This window comes from Mastigoproctus giganteus, chromosome 2 (genome assembly GCF_048544385.1).
Source record: "Mastigoproctus giganteus isolate SK-2022 chromosome 2, ASM4854438v1, whole genome shotgun sequence".
In the NCBI taxonomy this organism is placed as follows: domain Eukaryota; kingdom Metazoa; phylum Arthropoda; class Arachnida; order Uropygi; family Thelyphonidae; genus Mastigoproctus; species Mastigoproctus giganteus.
In genome coordinates, this window is record NC_143576.1 from 207,976,296 (window position 1) to 207,997,916 (window position 21,621).

At 39.2% G+C, this 21,621-nt stretch overlaps 1 protein-coding gene across 1 annotated transcript in view; it reads right to left on the reverse strand.

Moving 5' to 3' along the window:
* The window catches only part of LOC150090016 (ADP-ribosylation factor-like protein 2-binding protein), an 88,543-nt gene that overhangs the window by 56,765 nt on the left and 10,157 nt on the right, over positions 1-21,621 (reverse strand). Inside the window, exon 3 of the mRNA XM_090368938.1 lies at positions 8,356-8,414. Within this exon, the coding sequence (XP_090225064.1) occupies positions 8,356-8,414 (59 nt within the window). The remainder of the gene's footprint in view (positions 1-8,355; positions 8,415-21,621) is intronic.

A 21,621-nucleotide genomic window follows, 5' to 3' on the forward strand; every position in this document is an offset into this window, starting at 1 on the left:
TGCCAGTAGATGCAACAACAATGTGTCCTGAACCCCCAATTTTTAAACAAAATTTTGTTCACTGAAAAAGCTGGGTTAACTCGTGATGGTATTTTTAATTTTCATAACTGTCACGTTTGGTCCAAAGAAAATTCTAATGCAATTCACGAGTCACGACATCAGAAATTTTCTTGTTGAATGAGAGTATGCTACTCCAACTGGATCTAGATAAGTTGGGAAAATGGGCCGGGAAGTGGCAACTGAAGTTTAACATTGACAAATGCATGCAAAGTACTGCATATGGATAGCAATAACCGAAGAGAAATGTACCAACTGTGTGGTACTACACTCAGGGAAGTGGAAAGTGAAAAAGACTTGGAGGTAATTGTGCAGTCGAATATGAAGTTCACTGAGCAGTGCAGATGGGCTGCCAAGGCAGGTCATGGAGTCTTGTCAATGATATATAGGAATTTTGCTAGCAGGGACAGGGAGGTGATTATCCGTTATACAAGGCAATGGTCAGGCCACACCTAGAGTACTGTGTACAGGTCTGGAGGCCTCATTTTAGGAAGGATGTAGAGTTGCTAGAACAAGTACAAAGAAGGGCAATGAGATTGGTGAGGGGAACAAAGGGGTGCTCTTACCAAGAAAGGCTTAAGTTCTGCAAATTGCAGCGCCTGGAGAGTAGCCACCTGCGAGATGATCTGATTGAGGTGTATGAGGCCTTGAATGGCTTAAGTAAGCTGAATGCTGATGGGATTCTTCCTCTTGCTCAGATTAAGAACCTGAGGGGACACAGATTCAAATTGAGGAAAGCCAGTTGTAGAATAGATGTGTGGAAATTTGCCTTTAGCCAGTGGGTAGTTGATTGGTAGAACTGACTTCCATCTTTTTTTTGTGGAAGTTGATAGCCTAAATAAATTTAAAGCTGAGCTGGGCAGGCATTTGAAACGAATGGATGGGTGAAATGGGAGGGGTTTTTTTGGCTGATGCTGCATAAGCTTGCATTCTTGCATCGTATGCCTCTGCTAATGAATATCTGGGCAGAACTACTAGGAGACTGTCTAATTGGACCACACTTTCTGCCAAACAGGCTAATAGGAGAGATGTACCTTCAGTTCCTGCAGAATGTTCTTCCAGACTTCCTTGATGATGTTCCACTTCAGCAATACCAGAATATGTGGTTTATGCATGATGGTGCACCGGCGCATTTTGCTCAAGTTGTGACTCGGTATCTAACTAGAAGGCATGGTCAGCAGAGGATAGGTAGAGGTGGGCCTGTAATGTGGTCTTCCATATCACCAGACTGAAATCTTATGGATTTTTGTATTTGGGGTCATGTTAAAAGGTTGGTGCACACTTTTGACATTAAGGAATTGCAGCATTGGGTTGAAGGAACCTTTCAGCAAATCAGAAATGACATAGGAATACTTGAGAGGATTTGCAACTCAATGCAGAGAAGACTACAAAGCTGTGTACAGATGCAAGGAAAGCATTTTGAACATCTTTTGTAACATCTGTAAAATCCTGTGGTGTTGAGACCAAAAATTAAAAATGTATTATCTTATGTTTAATAAAACCACCCTTTGGCAGACCTTAACAGAAAATGTGTATTATCTCGAATACGGTTTATTTGTGGCCCAATCTTCACTGGGACTTTTTACTTATTTTAGTTTGTACTTTTCACCTTTCAATTATTGACCATCATTTTCAAAACACCCTGTATACCATTAAAAAAAAACATACTCCACAAGGAGGATTCCAAGTTGGATGAATAATGAATTAGTCGAGCAGAAAAAGACAGCATGGAAAAGTTTCAGAGCAATAACAAGTACTGAACCCTATAACAGCTACAAATTGATCTGTGATAGTGCCAAAGAAAAGGTTAGGCTGGCTGGCTGGCAAAGGCAGTTTATGAGAAATCACTGGCAAAAGATAAGAAATCCTTTATATATAAATGCAAAGAAGAGAAGAACAAATCAGATCGGACCCTTATGTAATGGGAATAATATTAGATACCAAATTGGAGCACTGTGTGTGGCACTAGGGACAAGCTACTACTATGGATAAAGGGATGGTTGAGTGGCAGAAGACAGAGGGTGGTTATTAACTTCTCCTCTTGGACCAATGTTATTAGTGGTGCCCCTCAGGAACAAGTGCTGGGCCCTAATTCTCAATATTTACTGACACTGATGAAGCCCTGATTCTCAATTAATGACACTGATGAAGCCATATCAAGCTTAATGTCTATGTTTGCAAATGATACAAAGGTTGGTAGGATGGTTAATGACAGGAATCAGGGAATACTACTACAAAAGGAACTAGAAAAATTAGGTAGATAAAAAATTAGGCTGAGAAATGATATTTAACATTGTTAAAGGTACTCCATATGAGTAATTCCAGAATAACATACTATTTGAGTAGAGAAGAAAAAAGACCTGAGAAGAGGTTCTTGTTTAGTCAGACACGAAGGTCTCTGAGCAGGGCAAACAAGCAGCTAGGGCAACTCATAGGGTTCTATCAATGAAATATAAGAAGTTTGTCAGCAGGAACAAGGAGATGATTATCCTATTGTATAAGACAATGGTTACACTGCATTTTGAGTCCACATCTTCATTTTTGGAAGGAATGACTTGGATTCATCGGAAAGGGAGCAGAGAAGAACAAAATAATTAATCAGGGATACAAAAGTGGGCTCTTACCAAGAAATATTTCAGTACTGCAGTGCCTGCAAACTGTGCATCTGTGAAGAGACCTGACTGAAGTGTATAAGGCTTTTAATGGATTAAGTGTTAGCATTAGCATTAGTAGAGGCATTTGATGCAAGAAAGCAAGCTTATGCAGCATCAGCCAAAAAAAAAAAAAAAAAAACCCTTCCACTTCACCCCTCTGTTCCGTTCAAAATACCTGTCCAGCTGAGCCTTAAACTTATTTAGGCTATCAACCTCCACCACAAGGGATGGCAGTCTGTTCCACCAACCAACCACCCGCTGGCTAAAGGCAAATTTCCGCACGTCTATCCTACATCTGTCTTTCCTCAATTTGAATTTATGCCCTCTCAGGTGATTTTTCTGAGCTAGAGGAAGAATCCCATCAGCATTGAGCATGCTTAAACCATTCAAGGCTTTATACACCTCTATCAGATCACCTCGCTGGTGCCTAGTCTCCAGACACTGTAATTTGCAAAACTTAAGCCTTTCTTCGTAAGAGCACCCCTTTGTTCCATTCACTAATCTTGTTGCCCTTCTCTGTACTCGTTCCAGCAGCTCTACATCCTTCTTGAAATGAGGCCTCCAGACCTGTATACAGTACTCTAGGTGTGGCCTGACCATTGGCTTATACAATGGAATAATCACCTCCTTATCCCTGCTGGAAAAATTCCTGTATATCATTGACAAAACTCCATGAGCTACTCTTGCAGCCCGTCTGCACTGCTCAGAGAACTTCATATCTGCCTGCACAATCACCCCCAAGTCCCTTTCATTCTCTACCACTGTCAGTGTAGTACCACAGAGTTGATACGTTGCTCTGGGGTTGCTTTTTCCCATGTGTAGTACTTTACATTTGTCAATGTTAAACTTCATTTGCCACCTCTCAGCCCATCTGCTCAACCTTTCCAGATCCTGTTGCAGCAGCATAGTGTCAGTAGTGTCCTTGACAACCCTGCCAACCTTTGTAGCATCTGCAAACTTGGACATTAAGCCCGATATACCATCATCAATATCATTTATAAATACAGAAAACAATAATGGACCCAACACTGAGCCCTGAGGGACTCCACTAATAACATTAGTCCACGATGAGCAGTGTCCATTGATTACCACTCTCTGTCTTCTCCCCCTCAACCACCCCTTTATCCATAGCAGCAATTTGCCTCCAATGTCACACTGCTCCAATTTGTGTAGCAGTCTTCCATGTGCAACAGTATCAAAAGCCTTTCTAAGATCCAAGTATATAATATCAAAGTTATTCCCTGCATCCAGTTCTTTTGTGACTGCATCATAGTATCCAATCAAGTTGGTCAGGCAAGACTTCCCCTTAACAAATCCATGCTGTGTCTGAGCTATAACTGAAGTCTTGTCTAAATGATCCTGCAGTGCTTCTTTAACCAGTGCCTCCATTAATTTTCCTGGAACAGAAGTTAAGCTCACAGGTCTATAATTACTTGTGTCAGCCTTTGATCCTCCTTTGTGAATTGGGGTCACATTTGCACATTTCCAGTCTATGGGTACCTCCCCTGAGTCCAAGGAAGCTCTCATAATTATGGCTAAGGGTTTGCTTACTTCCTTTGCTGCCTCCTTTAATATAACTGGATAGATCCCATCCACCCCGGGTGCCTTTCTTGTGTTTATCTTCAACAGTTTCTCCTCCACTTTACTCCCAGTTATTTCAAGATTCTGTAGCTTACTGCTAGAGTTGAATACACCTCTGGCATTCCCCTTGCTGAATAACTCCTCATGTGTGAATGTCGATGCAAAATATTCATTTAGTTTGTTAGCTACCTGAGCAGGATCATCAACAGTTGACCCATCAATATCAAGTGGACCAATCTGATTCATCCCCTTCCTTCTAGAGTTTACATAAGTAAAGAACTCTTTGCTATTTTTCTTTGCATCCCTTGCCAAGGATTTCTCGTAATCTGCCTTCGCCTGCCTAACCTCCTTTGTAACTTGGTTGCATATCAACTTGTATCTATCATAGGCTTCTGTGTCATGTGTTAATTTGTAAGTATCCCATGCATTTTTCTTCTCTGCCATATGCCTCATTAGTTCATCTGACATCCATTTTGGACTAAACCTTGAACAATATTTCTTAGTTGGTATGTAAAGCCTAGTAGCTTCCAAGATAAGTTCTTTGAATGCTTCCCATTTTGAATTTGCTGTTGGTAACATCATCAGTTGGTCCCACGGTATAGAATTTAAATACTGTCTCAGTCCATCGTAGTCGCCTTTACGGAAGCAATAACCCTTCCCTTTACCCCTAATGGTAGTTACCTCTTTCAGTAAATCCCACTTCAGCACACTGTGATCACTGCCACCTAGTGGTTCATTTATCTGCAGATTCTTAATGCATGAAGAATCACTGCTGATAATCAAATCAAGAGTATTACTCCCTCTAGTTGCCTCCCGAACATGCTGATGTAGAAAACAATCATCCAATAAATCCACAAAAGCCCTGCTAGTGTGTGAGTAACCAGCCCCCAAATTCCAGTCAATATCTGGGAAATTAAAATCTCCCATTATAAGACTCTCTGATTTACTGGCCCACTCTATTTCCCTGTACAGTTCCTTATTATACTCATCAGAGTCATTAGGCCTATAGCACACTCCTACTCTCAATTTTGATCTCCCAATGCTTATGTCACACCAAACTGACTCAACACTGCACTGTCCAGCGATGTCGACTGGCTTCACTTCCTTGGTTTTTATGTGTTTCTTAACTAATAGCATAACCCTCCCCCCTTCCTATCCTGTCTATCCTTTCTGTAGACGTTGTACTCCCCAAATTGCATTTCTGCATCCCTTATATCTGTGTGACACCACGTCTCTGATATCCCAACAATATCTGCCTTTGATGTTTTGAGCAATACCTCAAATTCATCAAATTTATTTACTAAACTCCTAGCATTGGTGTACACGCAAGTATACCTGCACCTGTTTCTATTCTTAGCTACCCTAACACAACCCATGTGTTTACTTGTACCGCAATGGCTCCCAGCAGTCTCTGAAATACCATGCATCTTGTTTTTCAGGCTTCTGCTCATTCTAATAGAAGCAATGCAAGAATCTCTTTCACCTCTGCCAGTGGCTACTGTCAATCTATTGGTCTTTGTCTCCCCCGAAGCTAGCAGTTTTCCGACCCACCTAACACTGCCTCGATAGCATCAGCAAATATTCTTGCACCCTTTCTATTTAAGTGTATCCCATCCCTGTAGAAGCAATCTCTCCTGTTAACAAGTACATTCCAGGCTGAAAATAATTCTACCCCTTGAGCCTTGCACAATCTTTCCAGGGCCGAATTGATCGACAAGGCTCTCATCATATACTCCCTCCTATCGTGTCTGGGCAGAATTGCAGACACTTTCAAATTCAACCCTAATTCTCGGCTTTTGTTCAACAGTGACCTGTACTTGTTAAGTAATTCTGCCGGTCTCCTACTCTTAATATCGTTAGTGCCAACGTGTACAACTATATCACCTTTTGTGCCCTTAAAAGATGATATTCGCTCTACAACGTCATCAACCTTTGCCCCTGGCAGACATACCCTGGTCCTGTTCCACCTATCTTTTTTACAAAGCATGTTCCCCGTTTCCCTGACAATAGAGTCACCAACAACTACTAGTTCCTTCGGGACCAGCGCATTCTGCATTGGGGGTTGTCTCTGTGTCACGCGATGCCCAAGTGCAAGCTCTGGCGTTGATGTGGGCAGCTGAGAGCTTGATGGGCCCCTCAATTTAGTTTCTTCGAGGGCATCCACCCTGTCCTTCAAGCTCTCATATAGGCCCACAAGAACGCCGAGTTGTTGCCTGATATCGATACACTCCTTGCATCACGCACACACAAAGACATCCCCCTTGGCAGTATCATGTCCCGTACCCGATTGCTCTGCAAACATCAAGCAAACAGTGCATTTTATAAGGCTCTGAGTCAGAGGACAACGGCCCCCCTCAGTTCTGCTCTGAGCCACAGCGCTTCCATTAGCTTGAGCCTTTTGCTTTGCTGCTCTGGTCTGAGTCATGATTCTATTAATTTATTAATTAATTATGTTATGTTATTAATTATGTTAAATATAATTAATTATATTACGTTTGTAATCTAAGTCGTTATATGTATTTATTTAAACGTACAATTCAACTAACGCTATCTAGTACGGCATACAACTATAGTATCACAATGGCGGGAAAATTACGAACGGTACCGGAGTTGAAACATGTGGAAACCTTTACCGATACTTTTATGCAATTACAAGGCCGAGTAAAGAATAATTACACCAAGTTTATCAGAAAATCACAAAATAATGTTATACTACTAAATTTAAATCAAAAGTTTTAGAAAAACAATAATTTCAAATCAATAAATAAGAAAAATCCACTTAGCGGCTTGGAACACGACCGTCTCTAGTAGCCTCGTCAACCAAATGTTGATGGCATCATTACTCTTTCTTGGACAACAAATATAAGAGGACATAAATATAAATCAATAAAGGCTGGTGTTGCAGGATAGATGTGTGAAAATTTCTTTCAGCCAGAGAGTAACTGATTGTTGGAACAAACTTTCATCTGATGTTGTGGAAGTGGGTAGTTTGAATAAATTTAAGAAGGATTAGACTTTTTTTGGCTGATGCTATATAAGTTGCTTACACCGAGTAATACTAATGTTGGCATATAATGAAGCCTCTTTATGAACATATAAGTAAAACTGCACAACTTGGTCACTTTACCTGCTAACAGATGTGACTCCTCTTAGCTTGAACAGAGAAATATCAGTAGATACAGAAAAAGTATAATGATTTTTCTAAGAAATCAAGGAATTAAGACTTTGTTATATGCAAAGTTTGTTTTGTTTATTTTGATATTTCATAGTTTCTTGAAATTTCAATCACATTAATATTACAGAAACACATATAAGTTTCTCGGTGAAGTATATAGTAGTACAGTTTATCAGCTTGCAGCTGACCTTATGAAATAACTACCTAACTGAAAATTTGTATTCCCCCTCCAAGAATTCTGCATATGCTGTTGCTATATGTGAGAACATATATTTTTTTAAGCTTAGCCAATATAAGAGAAAGAAAAATGAAACTGATTGACATTAAATTTCAAGTTTAATTGGTCACCAACTTTTTTTGTTTTTGCCAAAGCTCTCTTCCACACATTAATTTTATTTTTTACTATTTCCCCACCCCCCTCGATAAACTAAGTATGGTTTAAATCAAAATTAAGTAAAACAAAATGAAAAAAAAATAATAATAAAATAAATAAAAACTATGCCAGAGTATGAAGTAGAAACATAAAAGATTAGGCATTAATAATGATGATATAAACCTTTATAATAAAAATAACAAAATTTTAACACTTGAAAAAAAATATAAAAATACTTCCAATACCATATTATACCTTTTAAGCACAAATTAATACTGATTAATAAATATAAAACTTGCATGAATAGAGGGGTAAATAATTTGATGAATCAGATGAACTTTGATATACACAGAGGGCAGCAGCCTGACTGCCAGTAAGTAAGATTTTTGGTCAACAATAAGAACCATATGTTTCAATTCCTAATCAACTACACAAAATTCATCTTTTTTACTGACCATATTTTTAAAGAGATATTTAAATCATCATCATAGTTTATCAAGGAAATTGTAACTTACCTACTATAATATCTTCAATATGACCTACTGTTATGTCAAACAAGCTTCCTTCATCTGAACTGCACACAATATTCAAGAAAGAATGCAATACATTATAGGATGCCATATATAATAAATTTGCAATTTATATACTTATTTTCAGGAATAATTTTAAATATATCTCCAGTTTTACATTAATACTTTAGTAATTTGAATAAGCAAAGGGGTAGTCTGAATTAGTAAAAAGAATATACTAACATGTAAATATTTTCAAGTTGTAATTCATAAAAATAAACAAATTTGTTCACAGTCCAGTAATATGTTAAAGATTATAGTTGATAACATCATCAACTTATTCCCTTGACAGACATAAGTCCTATTCTACCTGTCCTTTTTACTATATATATATATCTCATTTCTCTAACAACAGCATCAACAACGAACTATTTCCTCTGAAACCAGCAGATTTCTCTTTGTAACATGTTGCATGAGAGTAGTTTTCAGCATTGTGCTATGCAGCTGAGTGTTCAGTATCTTTTATTCCTCCGAGGGCATCAACTCTGTTCTTCAAGCTCTCATATAAGCACATCAGAATGCTGAATTGGTGCTTAATTTCCTCACTCTCCAAAAAAAAAAGCATACAAAGACATTCCCTTTGGCAGTATCATACTCCACTAGAAATAACTCTGCAAAAGGACAATGAGAAGTATCTTTTTAGCATATGTAGCTTTGATTGGCAAGAGAACTGCCATTAATGGTTCTCTCCTGAGCCAATGCATTCCCATTACTTTTGCATTACTAATCTTGTTTGAGCATAATTTTTGTCAAATTTTAATGTAAAAATACCATATGCACTAATAAAGTGTAATAAAGTACTATTCTAGCAATAGTACACATACCACACTATTACATTTCTATATAATGTTACTGACTCTCTAAGTGCTTAGCTAATACAAATATATGATTAGAGGCTTCAAGCTTACTAGTTATGAAATGCAATGTTCATGCCAAAATTACCAATCACAAAGGCTCTAATATGAAGTCATAACCTATGAAATCCTTAGCTAAATCCTCAGTGAATGCTTTGGGCTATATGACTGGAGCATTTATTTTTGAATTTCAAGACAAATGAATTTCCACTTTTAATGGATGATGTCTCTGTACTGAAGATGCAGAATACTCTTTCGGCACTACAGGATCTCTTCCTGTTTTGGTTGCTAATTATAATTTACCTTAATCAATGTTAGAGGAGTAATTAGACTGGTTATGCTGGACCATGACACTCGCCACCAAGGTCTGAAGACCTAACAACTGCTTGACTTTATTTTATGGGATTTTACGAAAGGAATAGTCTACACGAAAAAAGTACACATAAATAAGAACTCTTGCATCAGATTAGATGCTGATACTGATGCATTAGCATTAGTAGAGGCATTTGATGCAAGAAAGCAAGCTTATGCAGCATCAGCCAAAAAAAAAAAAAAAAACCACTTCCACTTCACCCCTCTGTTCGTTCAAAATACCTGTCCAGCTGAGCCTTAAACTTACTTAGGCTATCAACTTCCACGACAAGGGATGGAAGTCTGTTCCACCAACCAACCACCCGCTGGCTAAAGGCAAATTTCCGCACGTCTATCCTACATCTGTCTTTCCTCAATTTGAATTTATGCCCGCTCAGGTGATTATTCTGAGTGAGAGGATGTTGTTGTTTGGTTTTTAAGAGCATTAGCAACTAAGGCCATATTGCTCCGGTGGTCCTTTCCGCATGCTCCGTGTTTGGTGGTGACGGGCTCGAACCCCGGTCCAATCAAGAAGCGTGTGCTACACACTGCTGCTCCTTCCCACCTGGCTACGGAGGCGCCGTGAGCGAGAGGAAGAATCCCATCAGCATTGAGCATGCTCAAACCATTCAAGGCTTTATACACCTCTATCAGATCACCTTGCTGGTGCCTAGTCTCCATACACTGTAATTTGCAAAACTTAAGCCTTTCTTCGTAAGAGCACCCCTTTGTTCCATTCACTAATCTTGTTGCCCTTCTCTGTACTCGTTCCAGCAGCTCTACATCCTTCTTGAAATGAGGCCTCCAGACCTGTATACAGTACTCTAGGTGTGGCCTGACCATTGCCTTATACAAGGGAATAATCACCTCCTTATCCCTGCTAGAAAAATTCCTATATATCATTGACAATACACCATGAGCTACTCTTGCAGCCCATCTGCACTGCTCAGAGAACTTCATATCTGCCTGCACAACCACCCCCAGGTCCCTTTCATTCTCTACCACTGTCAGTGTAGTACCACAGAGTTGATACGTTGCTCTGGGGTTGCTGTTTCCCATGTGTAGTACTTTACATTTGTCAATGTTAAACTTCATTTGCCACCTCTCAGCCCATCTGCTCAACCTTTCCAGATCCTGTTGCAGCAGCATAGTGTCAGTAGTGTCCTTGACAACCCTGCCTACCTTTGTATCGTCTGCAAACTTCGACATTAAGCTTGATATACCATCATCAATATCATTTATGAATACAGAAAACAATAATGGACCCAACACTGAGCCCTGAAGGACTCCACTAATAACATTAGTCCATGACGAGCAGTGTCCATTGATTACCACTCTCTGTCTTCTCCCCCTCAGCCACCCCTTTATCCACAGCAGCAATTTACCTCCAATGTCACACTGCTCCAATTTGTGCAGCAGTCTTCCATGTGCAACAGTATCAAAAGCCTTTCTAAGATCCAAGTATATAATATCAGAGTTATTCCCTGCATCCAGTTCCTTTGTGACTGCATCATAGTATCCAATCAAATTGGTCAGGCAAGACTTCCCCTTAACAAAACCATGCTGTGTCCGAGCTATAACTGAAGTCTTGTCTAAATGATCCTGCAGTGCTTCTTTAACTAGTGCCTCCATTAATTTTCCTGGAACAGAAGTTAAACTCACAGGTATATAATTACTTGTGTCAGCCTTTGATCCTCCTTTGTGAATTGGGGTCACATTTGCACATCTCCAGTTTGTGGGTACCTCCCCTGAGTACAAGGAAGCTCTCATAATTATGGCTAAGGGTTTGCTTACTTCCTCTGCTGCCTCCTTTAATATAACTGGATAGATCCCATCCACCCCGGGTGCCTTTCTTGTGTTTATCTTCAACAATTTCTCCTCCACTTTACTCTCAGTTATTACAAGAATCTCTAGCTTACTGCTAGAGTTGAATACACCTCTGGCTTTCCCCTCGCTAAATAACTCCTCATGTGTGAATGTTGATGCAAAATATTTATTTAGTTTGTTAGCTACCTGAGCAGGTTCATCAACAGTTGACCCATCAATATCAAGTGGACCAATCTGATTCATCCCCTTCCTTCTAGAGTTTACATAAGTAAAGAACTCTTTGCTGTTTTTCTTTGCATCCCTTGCCAAAGATTTATCGTAATCTGCCTTCGCCTGCCTAACCTCCTTTGTAACTTGGTTACAGATCAACTTGTATCTATCATAGGCTTCTGTGTCACCTGTTAATTTATATGTATCCCATGCATGTTTCTTCTCTGCTATATGCCTCATCAGTTCATCTGACATCCATATAGGCCTAAACCTTGAACAATATTTCTTAGTTGGTATGTAAAGCCTAGTAGCTTCCAAGATAAGTTCTTTGAATGCTTCCCATTTTGCATTTGCTGTTGGTAACATCATCAGTTGGTCCCACTGTATTGAATTTAAATACTGTCTCAGTCCATCGTAATCGCCTTTCCGAAAGCAATAACCCTTCCCTTTACCCCTAATGGTAGTTACCTCTTTGAGTAAATCCCACTTCAGCACACTGCCACCTAGTGGTTCATTTATCTGCAGATTCTTAATGCACGAAGAATCACTGCTGATAATCAAATCAAGAGTATTCCTCCCTCTAGTTGCCTCCCGAACATGCTGATGTAGAAAACAATCATCCAATAAATCCATAAAAGCTTTGCTAGTGTGTGAGTGACCAGCCCCCAAATTCCAGTCAATATCTGGGAAATTAAAATCTCCCATTATAAGACTCTCTGATTTACTGGCCCACTCTATTTCCCTGTACAGTTTCTTATTATACTCATCAGAGTCATTAGGCCTATAGCACACTCCTACTCTCAATTTTGATCTCCCAATGCTTATGTCACACCAAACTGACTCGACACTGCACTGTCCAGCAATGTCCACTGGCTTCACTTCCTTGGATTTTATGTATTTCTTAACTAATAGCATAACCCCTCCTCCCTTCCTATCCAGTCTATCCTTTCTGTAGACATACTCCCCAAATTCCAGTTCTGCATTCCTTATATCTGTGTGACACCACATCTCTGATATCCCAACAATATCTGCCTTTGATGTTTTGAGCAATACCTCAAATTCATCAAATTTATTTACTAAACTCCTAGCATTGGTGTACACGCAAGTATACATGCACCTATTTCTATTCTTAGCTACCCTAACACAACCCATGTGTTTACTTGTACCGCAATGACTCCCAGCAGTCTCTGAAATATCCTGCATCTTGTTTTTCAGGCTTCTGCTCATTCCAATAGAAGCAGTGCAAGAATCTCTTTCACCTCTGCCAGTGGCTACTGTTAATCTGTTCGTCTTTGTCTCCCCCCAAGCTAGCAGTTTTCCGACCCACCTAACACTGCCTCGATAGCATAAACAAATATTCTTGCACCCTTTCTATTTAAGTGTATCCCATCCCTGTAGAAGCAATCTCTCCTGTTAACAAGTACAGTCCAGGCTGAAAAAAATTCTACCCCTTGAGCCTTGCACAATCTTTCCAGGGCCGAATTGATCGACAAGGCTCTCATCATATATTCCCTCCTATAGGGAAAATATCCCTAAAAAACTCCCTCAAATATCCTGAAATAATTCAACTACGGAATGAACATCACCGAGCACTGTGACAGACTGATCCTTGAATTGTTGCAGACATTCTCTCAGATATGCCAGACAAGCTGCACTTGCTATCTGGGAGTCTAAAATGCTGATGGAACTGATATTCGGGTGACACTCAAGTCAACTGGACCCAATTTCGGCGAAGTCCGGTTGGTCTGTGACAGCCAAATCTTCTGCTTGTACCTTCATGATGGTGGGACTGTTAGTAATCCTGGTTGTAATCCCCATGCACAAGCACACCGTGGGTGACCACTCAGGTGTGAACCAACATAAGCAGGGGTCGGGTTGTGGCGCACACACCACATGGAGAAGTGCCGCCCCTCTGTGTTACTAGGCGGGATGACTCTTATCAACCAGTGCATTACCACCACTTTGCTTATTGGAGGCTTGAAGTGGTGGAACCCATGTTTAGTTTCAACAGCTAAGTTTCAGTAAACCCTTCCCTATCTCTTCCATCATGCAGTATGACTGATGTCTTTTGAGGTTATAATGGACATCATGGCAAAATCCAAACTTCCTTACATTTCGAGGATACAGTTCTAAAACGGTATTTGCAGCTGGCCACTACTTAGTACTCTTGACTGAAACTATTGGTAACCCTCTAGGAGGCTTCCGGATCTAGTGTATAATCTTGCTACCTGTACTCTGCCAGATAGTGACTGGAGGGAGTCCGAGTAGTGTGTGCGTGGGGGGGGGGGCATTGTCGAGGCCACATTATGTCAAGGATCTGGGTATATCCTTACCATGTGTATGCATATCCAAAATTTCATTACTTCATACAGCATGCCCCCCCCCCCACTTTTATTACTATTGAATATACCGTGAATTGTAAAACTAATAGAGTTAGTTTATCTGCAAAAAGATCTAAATCTCCCAAACACATCCTAGTCCATTTCACAAATATACATGGTCTCAGTTCTGATCTCAATGATGTTCATTTCTACTTGCAGTCTGCCAAACCCCATGTACTTTTTCTGACAGAATCTCAGTTATCGGTTGATTCAACCACTGCTTATCTCAGGTGCCCAAATTATTCACTGTATGATTCCTTTCGTCTCAAAGGTGGTACTTGTGCATATGTCTGTTCTGAAATTCCCTGTCAGAGACTTGGTAATTTGGAATCTCCTCTTTTTGACCTTCTCTGGCTTAAAATCTCTCTACCTCATCGTGCCAAATTCATATGTTGTGTGTGAGCTGCCTTCGTAGCCAGGTGGGAAGGAGCAGCAGTGCATAGCACACGCTTCTTGATTAGACCGGGGTTCGAGCCCGTCACCACCAAATACGGAAGATGCGGAAAGGTCAGGGAATGACCACCGCATATTCCCGGAGCAATATGGCCTTAGTTGCTAATGCTCCTAAAAACCAAATAACAAACATAACAAACAATCATATGTTGTCTCTACCATATTCCCAACTCCACTAATCACTTGGAGCTCTTTGACTTCCTCTCTTTGCAACTTGACTTTCTCCAGTCCAACTTTCCTAACAGTGAGGTAATTTTCCTTGGTGATTTTAATGTTCACAACTCCAGCTGGCTTCTGTTTTCTAGTCACACCGATCAAGCTGGTCGAGATGCTGAGGCTTTTGCAATTTCTAATGACCTTGCACAGATTGTTCATTTACCTACAAGAATACTGGACAATCCTAACCATACAGCCAACACACTTGATCTTTTTCTCACGCTTCTAACCCTTCTAAGTACACAACCCTTCTAAGTACACGGTCGAAGTGAGTGGTCCTTTAGGCACCTCAGATCACAACTTGGTGATTGTCTCTTCCCCAATGGAACCTTTATCTCATGGCTGTTCGCAACCTCGTGTTCTTTGGCATTACAAGAATGCAAAATTGGATGACCTGCGAGATTTCTTTCCTTCTTTTCCTTGGTCGGATTACTGTTTCAAAACTTGTGATGTCAACGTTTGCTCAGATCGTGTCGGTGAAATTATTCTTGTAGAAATGGAATCCTTTATTCCACACTCTACTTTAAAATATCGTCCTTTATCTAAACCTTGGTTTTCCAATAAATGTGCTAGGGCAGTTCAAGAGAAGAATGTTGCATATCGTAATTTGCTTGTTTCCAATTCTTCAGTTTAATTTTCTGCCTACACCAAGGCTCGCAATAATTGTAAAGCAGTTATTAATCAGTCCAATCTAGATTTTGAACAGGCTAAGAGTAGAAAACTTGCTTCTTGCCCCAATGGTAGCCGAGCATTCTGATCCCTTGCCAAAGCTATTGGCCGCAACTTTTGCCCATCTGTACTACCATCTCTGTCAAAACCTGATGGTTCTATTGTCATTTTAGCTAAGGATAAAGCTGACCTGCTAGCATCCCATTTTTCTTCCAACTCATGTATTAATGATCTTGGTAAAAGACCTCCCAACATGATCCATTCAATGCCTCCTGTGGTCTTCCATCAAAAGGATGTCAGAAGGATTTTGACAAATCTTGATGCTCAGAAAGCTCCAGGTCCTGATGGTATTTCTCCACTTGTTCTCAAAACCTGTGCTCCTGAACTTACTCCTGTTGTTTGCCGTCTTTTTTCACTTTCTTATTCCAAAGGTGTTTTTCCTTCTGCTTGGAAATTTGCTCATATCCAGCCAGTTTCTAAAAAGGGTGACAAATCCCTCCCATCCAATTATCATCCCATTGCAATTACTTCTACTCTTTCTAAAGTAATGGAGAAATCCATTAACTGCCAACTTTCAAATTACCTAGAATCCTTCTGTCTGATCAATGATGTATGGATGTCAGTATGGATCAATGATGTATGGATTCCGTCAGTGTTGATCCACTGGTGATATTCTGGCTTATGTTACCCATTTATGGACAAATTCAATGGAAAAGTACAGCGAAACACAAGCAGTTGCTCTTGACATCTCAAAGGCTTTCGATCACGTTTGGTATAAAGGTCTGCTGAATAAGCTTCCATCTTATGGTTTGCCAACTGTTTTTTGTAATTGGTTATTCAGTTTTCTCTCTGACTGCTCACTGAGGGTGATGGTAGATCTCTCTCTGTCTTCTAACTTCACCACTAATGGTGCAGTTAGAAGACAGGGTCCCCCACAGAGTCCTGGTGTCCCCCAAGGTTCAGTTCTTTCCCTCTTGTATATTAATGACCTTCTTCCATGATATATTTCTTTTGGGGATTACCCTGACTTCTAATCTCTCTTGGCACAAGCACATTACAAATATTGCTTCCTCTTCTTATAAAAATCTTGGTTTTCTCTTTTGCTTTCGGCGTTACTTTTCTTCCAAACAGTTGTTCAGTCTGTACAAATCGCAAATCCACCCTACCATGGAATATTGTTTCCACATCTGGGGCTGTGCCCCCAAAACCTCTCTCAGGCTTCTCTATTCCATTCAAAAGAGGGCAGTTAGGTTAATTAATGACTCATCTCTAACACTCTCTGTCTCATAGACATTCTGTTTCTGCTGCATGCTTTTTCTACAGATACTTCCATGGGTATTGTTCTTCTGACTTGGCTTCTATAATTCCCACTCTCTCTTTTAAAACAGTCCGAACACGTGCCGCCACCAGCAACATCCATTTACTGTTCAACTTCAAACTCACAGAACCAACTTTTCATCTTCCTCGTTTATTCATTCAACTGCCGCTTTCTGGAACAATCTTCCTTCATACATATTTACTGAAAATTAGAGTGCACAGCAGTTCAAGTCTAATGCCAACAAATATCTTCTTTCGTCTTCTCAACCTTCAAACCAAGCACGGTACTAAGTACTATAGGTTGTAATACCTCTCGTGTTTGGGGTTCTCATAAAAAAAACAAAAAAGACTTTTTTCATTAGTTAATATTAAGGAATATCTCATAAAGTGTAACAATAAATTCATCTGATTAATAGTTTCACTTATTTTTCTGGTGTGCATTGAAACAGATATAACTATGCAATGGTTGAAAACAAAACCAATATTACATTAACATTTTTTTCTTGATATCACCTACTTAAGGCAGTCACAGACATTCACTCAGGTATGTCAAGCTGGGCTAGCTACCTGAGAGTCTAAAACGCTGATGGAATTGATATTCGGGAGACACAAAAGTCAAGTGGACCTAATTTCGGCAAAGTCTGAGTGGTCTGTGATAGTCAAATCCTCTGCTTGCATCTTCATGATGGTGAGACTGTTAGTAACCCTGGGTAAAACCCCCAAGTGCAAGTATGAAATATGCACCTAATGTTCTGGAGGTGACCACCCAGGTGCAAACTAATGTAAACAGGGGTCGAGGTGTGGCACCCACATCACGGAGGAATGTTGTCCCTCTGTGTTATCAGACAATCAGAAAATACTAGGTGGTAGTTGACTCTCATCAACCAGTACAATACCACCACTTTGTTTACTAGAGGCATGAAGTGGTGGAACCCATGTTTAGTCTTCAGAGCAAAGCTCTGGCAACTCCTCCATTGCTTCCATCATGCAATATGATTGATGTCTTTTGAGGTTATGATGGACATCCTGGTGAGATCCAATCTTCTTTACATTTTGAGGGTAAAGCTCTAAAACAGTCTTTGCAGGCCGGCTGCTATAGTCCACTGGACTGAACCTATTAGTAACTCTCTAAAAGGCTTCTAGATCAGATAGTAAATAATCTCACTGATTCTACTCTGCCAGACAGTGACTGGAGGGAGTCCGAGTAGCTGCTGTTGTTGTTTGGTTTTTAGAAGCATTAGCAACTAAGGCCATATTGCTCCAGAGATATGCGGTGGTCATTCCCTGACCTTTCCGCATCCTCCGTATTTGGTGGCCACAGGCTTGAACCCTGGTCTAATCAAGAAGCGTGTGCTACGCACTGCTGCTCCTGCCCACCTGGCTACGGAGGCGCCGTCCGAGTAGCGTGAGTGCATGTGTACAAAGAATTTGAGAACTAGGGGTCATAAATTGAAATTACAGAGGTTGTGGTTTAGATTAGATTGTAGGTTTTCTTTTAGGCAGCAAATCATTGATAGCTGGAACAAGTTGCCCTTGCAGGTAGTTGAGGCTGACAGTTTGAATAAATTCAAAGGTTAACTGGATACTTACATGTGAGGAGGAAAGCACATAATTTGTATTTTCTTATTTACTTGCGGTTTTTTTTTTTTCTTTTTTGCCAGTGCAGCAAAAGCCTGTGGCTTCTTTGCACTATATATCGAATACTATTGTTATTACTATCATTTTATCTGAAAGCTGTTTTTAATATTTTGTGGGTTTTGGTTTTAGTTTTCCCTAATTTTAAATGAAATTTGATGATGCAATTTGCTGATCAGTAAAATCATTTGTTTCAAAATGTCACAAAATACCTTCTGTTCAATGCATGCTAATTAGATTGACTGTAGATAAATAGGCGATTCATGCATTACTATGCCTAAATGAGTTGCCAAACATGTTGCTATAAGTTGCAACTCGCTATGATACAGCAATTTGAAGATACAAAGTCAGTCCCTTAACTTTTTGATCAATCCTTATATTTGCCATTTAAGTTTCTAATGCTGATGGTACCTCCAGTAGCACATTTAACACTTCATCAGGGTTCCCTAACAAGCACAGCAGGAGCCTTGTTGACTAAGGCAACATCCCAGCCCATATGGATCTCAATTTCTTTTTCAAAATATAATGACAAGATTTCAGCTTGTAATTTATCCAATTTGGTTGGTTGAACCAACTTGCTAACACATTACACCACAAGAATGAAGACGAGCAGACAAGTCTTCTCCCCAGTTAGTTCCCAAGAAACCTAACTTAGAAGATGTGGGGAGGGATCACTCCTGGGTAGACAGACTTGGACTCTTCAGTGACCTACTGGTTCTTAATTATGATTAAAATCTTAACAGACCATGCAGATCAGAGTGTTTTTATTCACAATTTACAGATAGAGTACATATCTACCTGCATAATAGAGGGCAAAAAATTACGAAACTAACTAAACTTTGAAAATGTTTAATTTAAACGTCTTCATATAACAATGTAATGGCAACATTATAATATATTGTTAATAACACATTTATTATATATCTTTAGAAATGTATGCTACTTGTTTAAAACTATATTCTAACTGAATTGATAGTTTTCATCTGGTCTCAGAAAAAAAAATAATTAGGAAGTGATATTAAAAATGAACAACAGTGTACACCACTCACCGACTTACATAAGGGTTGCATTCCATGGAACTCTACGTAAGTCGAATTTTAAGCAAGTCGGAATTTCCTCAAAGGCTTATGCAGCAATTGCAATTATGTGTACTGAATTTGATTAAAACAAAAAAGAAATGTTCGACAAACATATAAATAGAATTATTTATTCAATTTTTTTTATTTCATGTGCAGGAAAAATTTCAAAGTGTACAAAATTACAAGAGTGCAATTACAAAAATTTCACTTTAATGTTGTGGAAACCAGTGTGATGCTTGAACCTATTAAACCATCCGTTGCGTGCCATGAATTTGGCTTGGGGTTTTCCGTAGTTAACCTTAATATCTTCATAAATACTTCCTGCTTTTGCTTGAATGACCATTAGACTCAGGGGCACTTGCTTCTGAATCTGATTTTTCATCCATTTTATTAATAGCTTTTCCATCTTCAATATAGCACCTGAATGCTGTTTTGTGATCACTGTTGATCTTAAATGCATTGATCCTTTAACATGTTCTATTATATGCGCATTGTCCTTTAAAATAGTATTCACTGTTGAATCAGCAAGACCTAATTCCTGTGCAATAGACGACAAACTTTGTCCTGCTTCTTACTTCTTAATCATTTTTATCTTCATTTCTAAATCAATTTTGTTTCGTTTCCTAGCACTGCCACCACTTGCACTTTAAGTTGGTCGCTTTTCCTTCATCATTGTAATAAGTAAATAGGAATGAAGAGAAGATTCTGAAAACTTATTTGTTTTTTATATGATTGAAAATTTCAGTGAAGGGGAAACACATTTCACCATAATAACATAAAAACCCACACAATTCCAGTTATCGGTATTATCGCAAATGCAATAAGATCAAGTTTACTACCTGTTTATAACAGATTTCACTAACAGAAAAGCCCAATAAACCGGAAAGTGCAAATTGTTTTTATTGTTTTATGATCGTCACCTCCAGAAATGTGCTTTAGAAAAATATCACAAAGGCGTTCAAAATTAATTCTTATAACGGAACATATGATAACGATGAAAGTGCATTCTCAGACCACACCGGGTAGCCCTCTCAGCCAATAGTAGCGTTTGTACTTGTGTTGGCCATGTGTTTTGTTTTTGCATCCTTTAGTTAAAACGAGGAACAACAAATACTCAATTCCATGGAGGGGAGAATGGAAGGAAGAAGAAAGCCTAGGAGAAGGCATACATCATGGCTTGATAACATTAAGAATTGAACAGGACCGAACAACAAGCAGCTGTCCAGAGCTATTAGAGACATTTGTTGTGGTGGTAGCCGACATCTGTTAGGAGATGGCACACAGAGAAGAAGAAGTCAAAAGGTTTTTTTTTTTTTGTTGTGCTAATTTAACATAAATTTATATAAAACCAATACAATTTCCATTATAAAAATGACCTTTTAGAGAGTTAAATAGCTTAGTTATACAGCAAAAATTTCAACTTCTGAGGTCTTGGAATGAATTAACAAAAAAAAAAACCAACAACAATGTATTATTCGGTTCACGTCATGATATTTTCACAATACTCATACCTCCATTTATTCCTACAGGATGCAAAATACGTTTGCATTTTTTTTTTTTTTTTCAGTTTGCACCGGCCAGCAAAAACTTACAACATGCAGTCGAATTTATGTAAGTCAAGTATTATGTAAGTCGATCAGTGCCTGTATTATGAGAGTGAGTGAAATTTAAAAAAAATTTCAATTAGCTAAATTTAAATTATGTGAACCATGGATGTAAATTAAGAGATTGGCATTAGTGTTTCTACTGAACAGCTATTCTCTATGCATGTGAAATGATGCACAATAGCAGCAGAGAAAATATGCTATTCAAAGTGAGAGGTACAACTAAAATAGAGCAACACAGTGTTATTTTGTTCCTTACAGTGGAGGATATCTCTTCGATAGAAAAATTTCTGGCAAAGGGAAAAGATACACATTGACAACTATATGTCATGTTCACAGGTGTTAGAATGGAAACAAATCATTATTGTAAAATAAGAAAAACTAAAGGATGATCCTCTACAAGGGCAAGCTCATACAGTAGTCACAGAAGAAAATGTCTTGAAGAACAATGTATTCAAGAAGATCAGTGTATGGCAGTTGATGATGAGGCCAGAGAAGTTGGATATAAATCATAGGTCTGCCTACACAATCACCCATGACAAATTGTAGTACAAGGTCTGCACAAAATGGTTACCCAAATGCATCAGCGATAAGCAGAAATATTTATGAAGTCTAC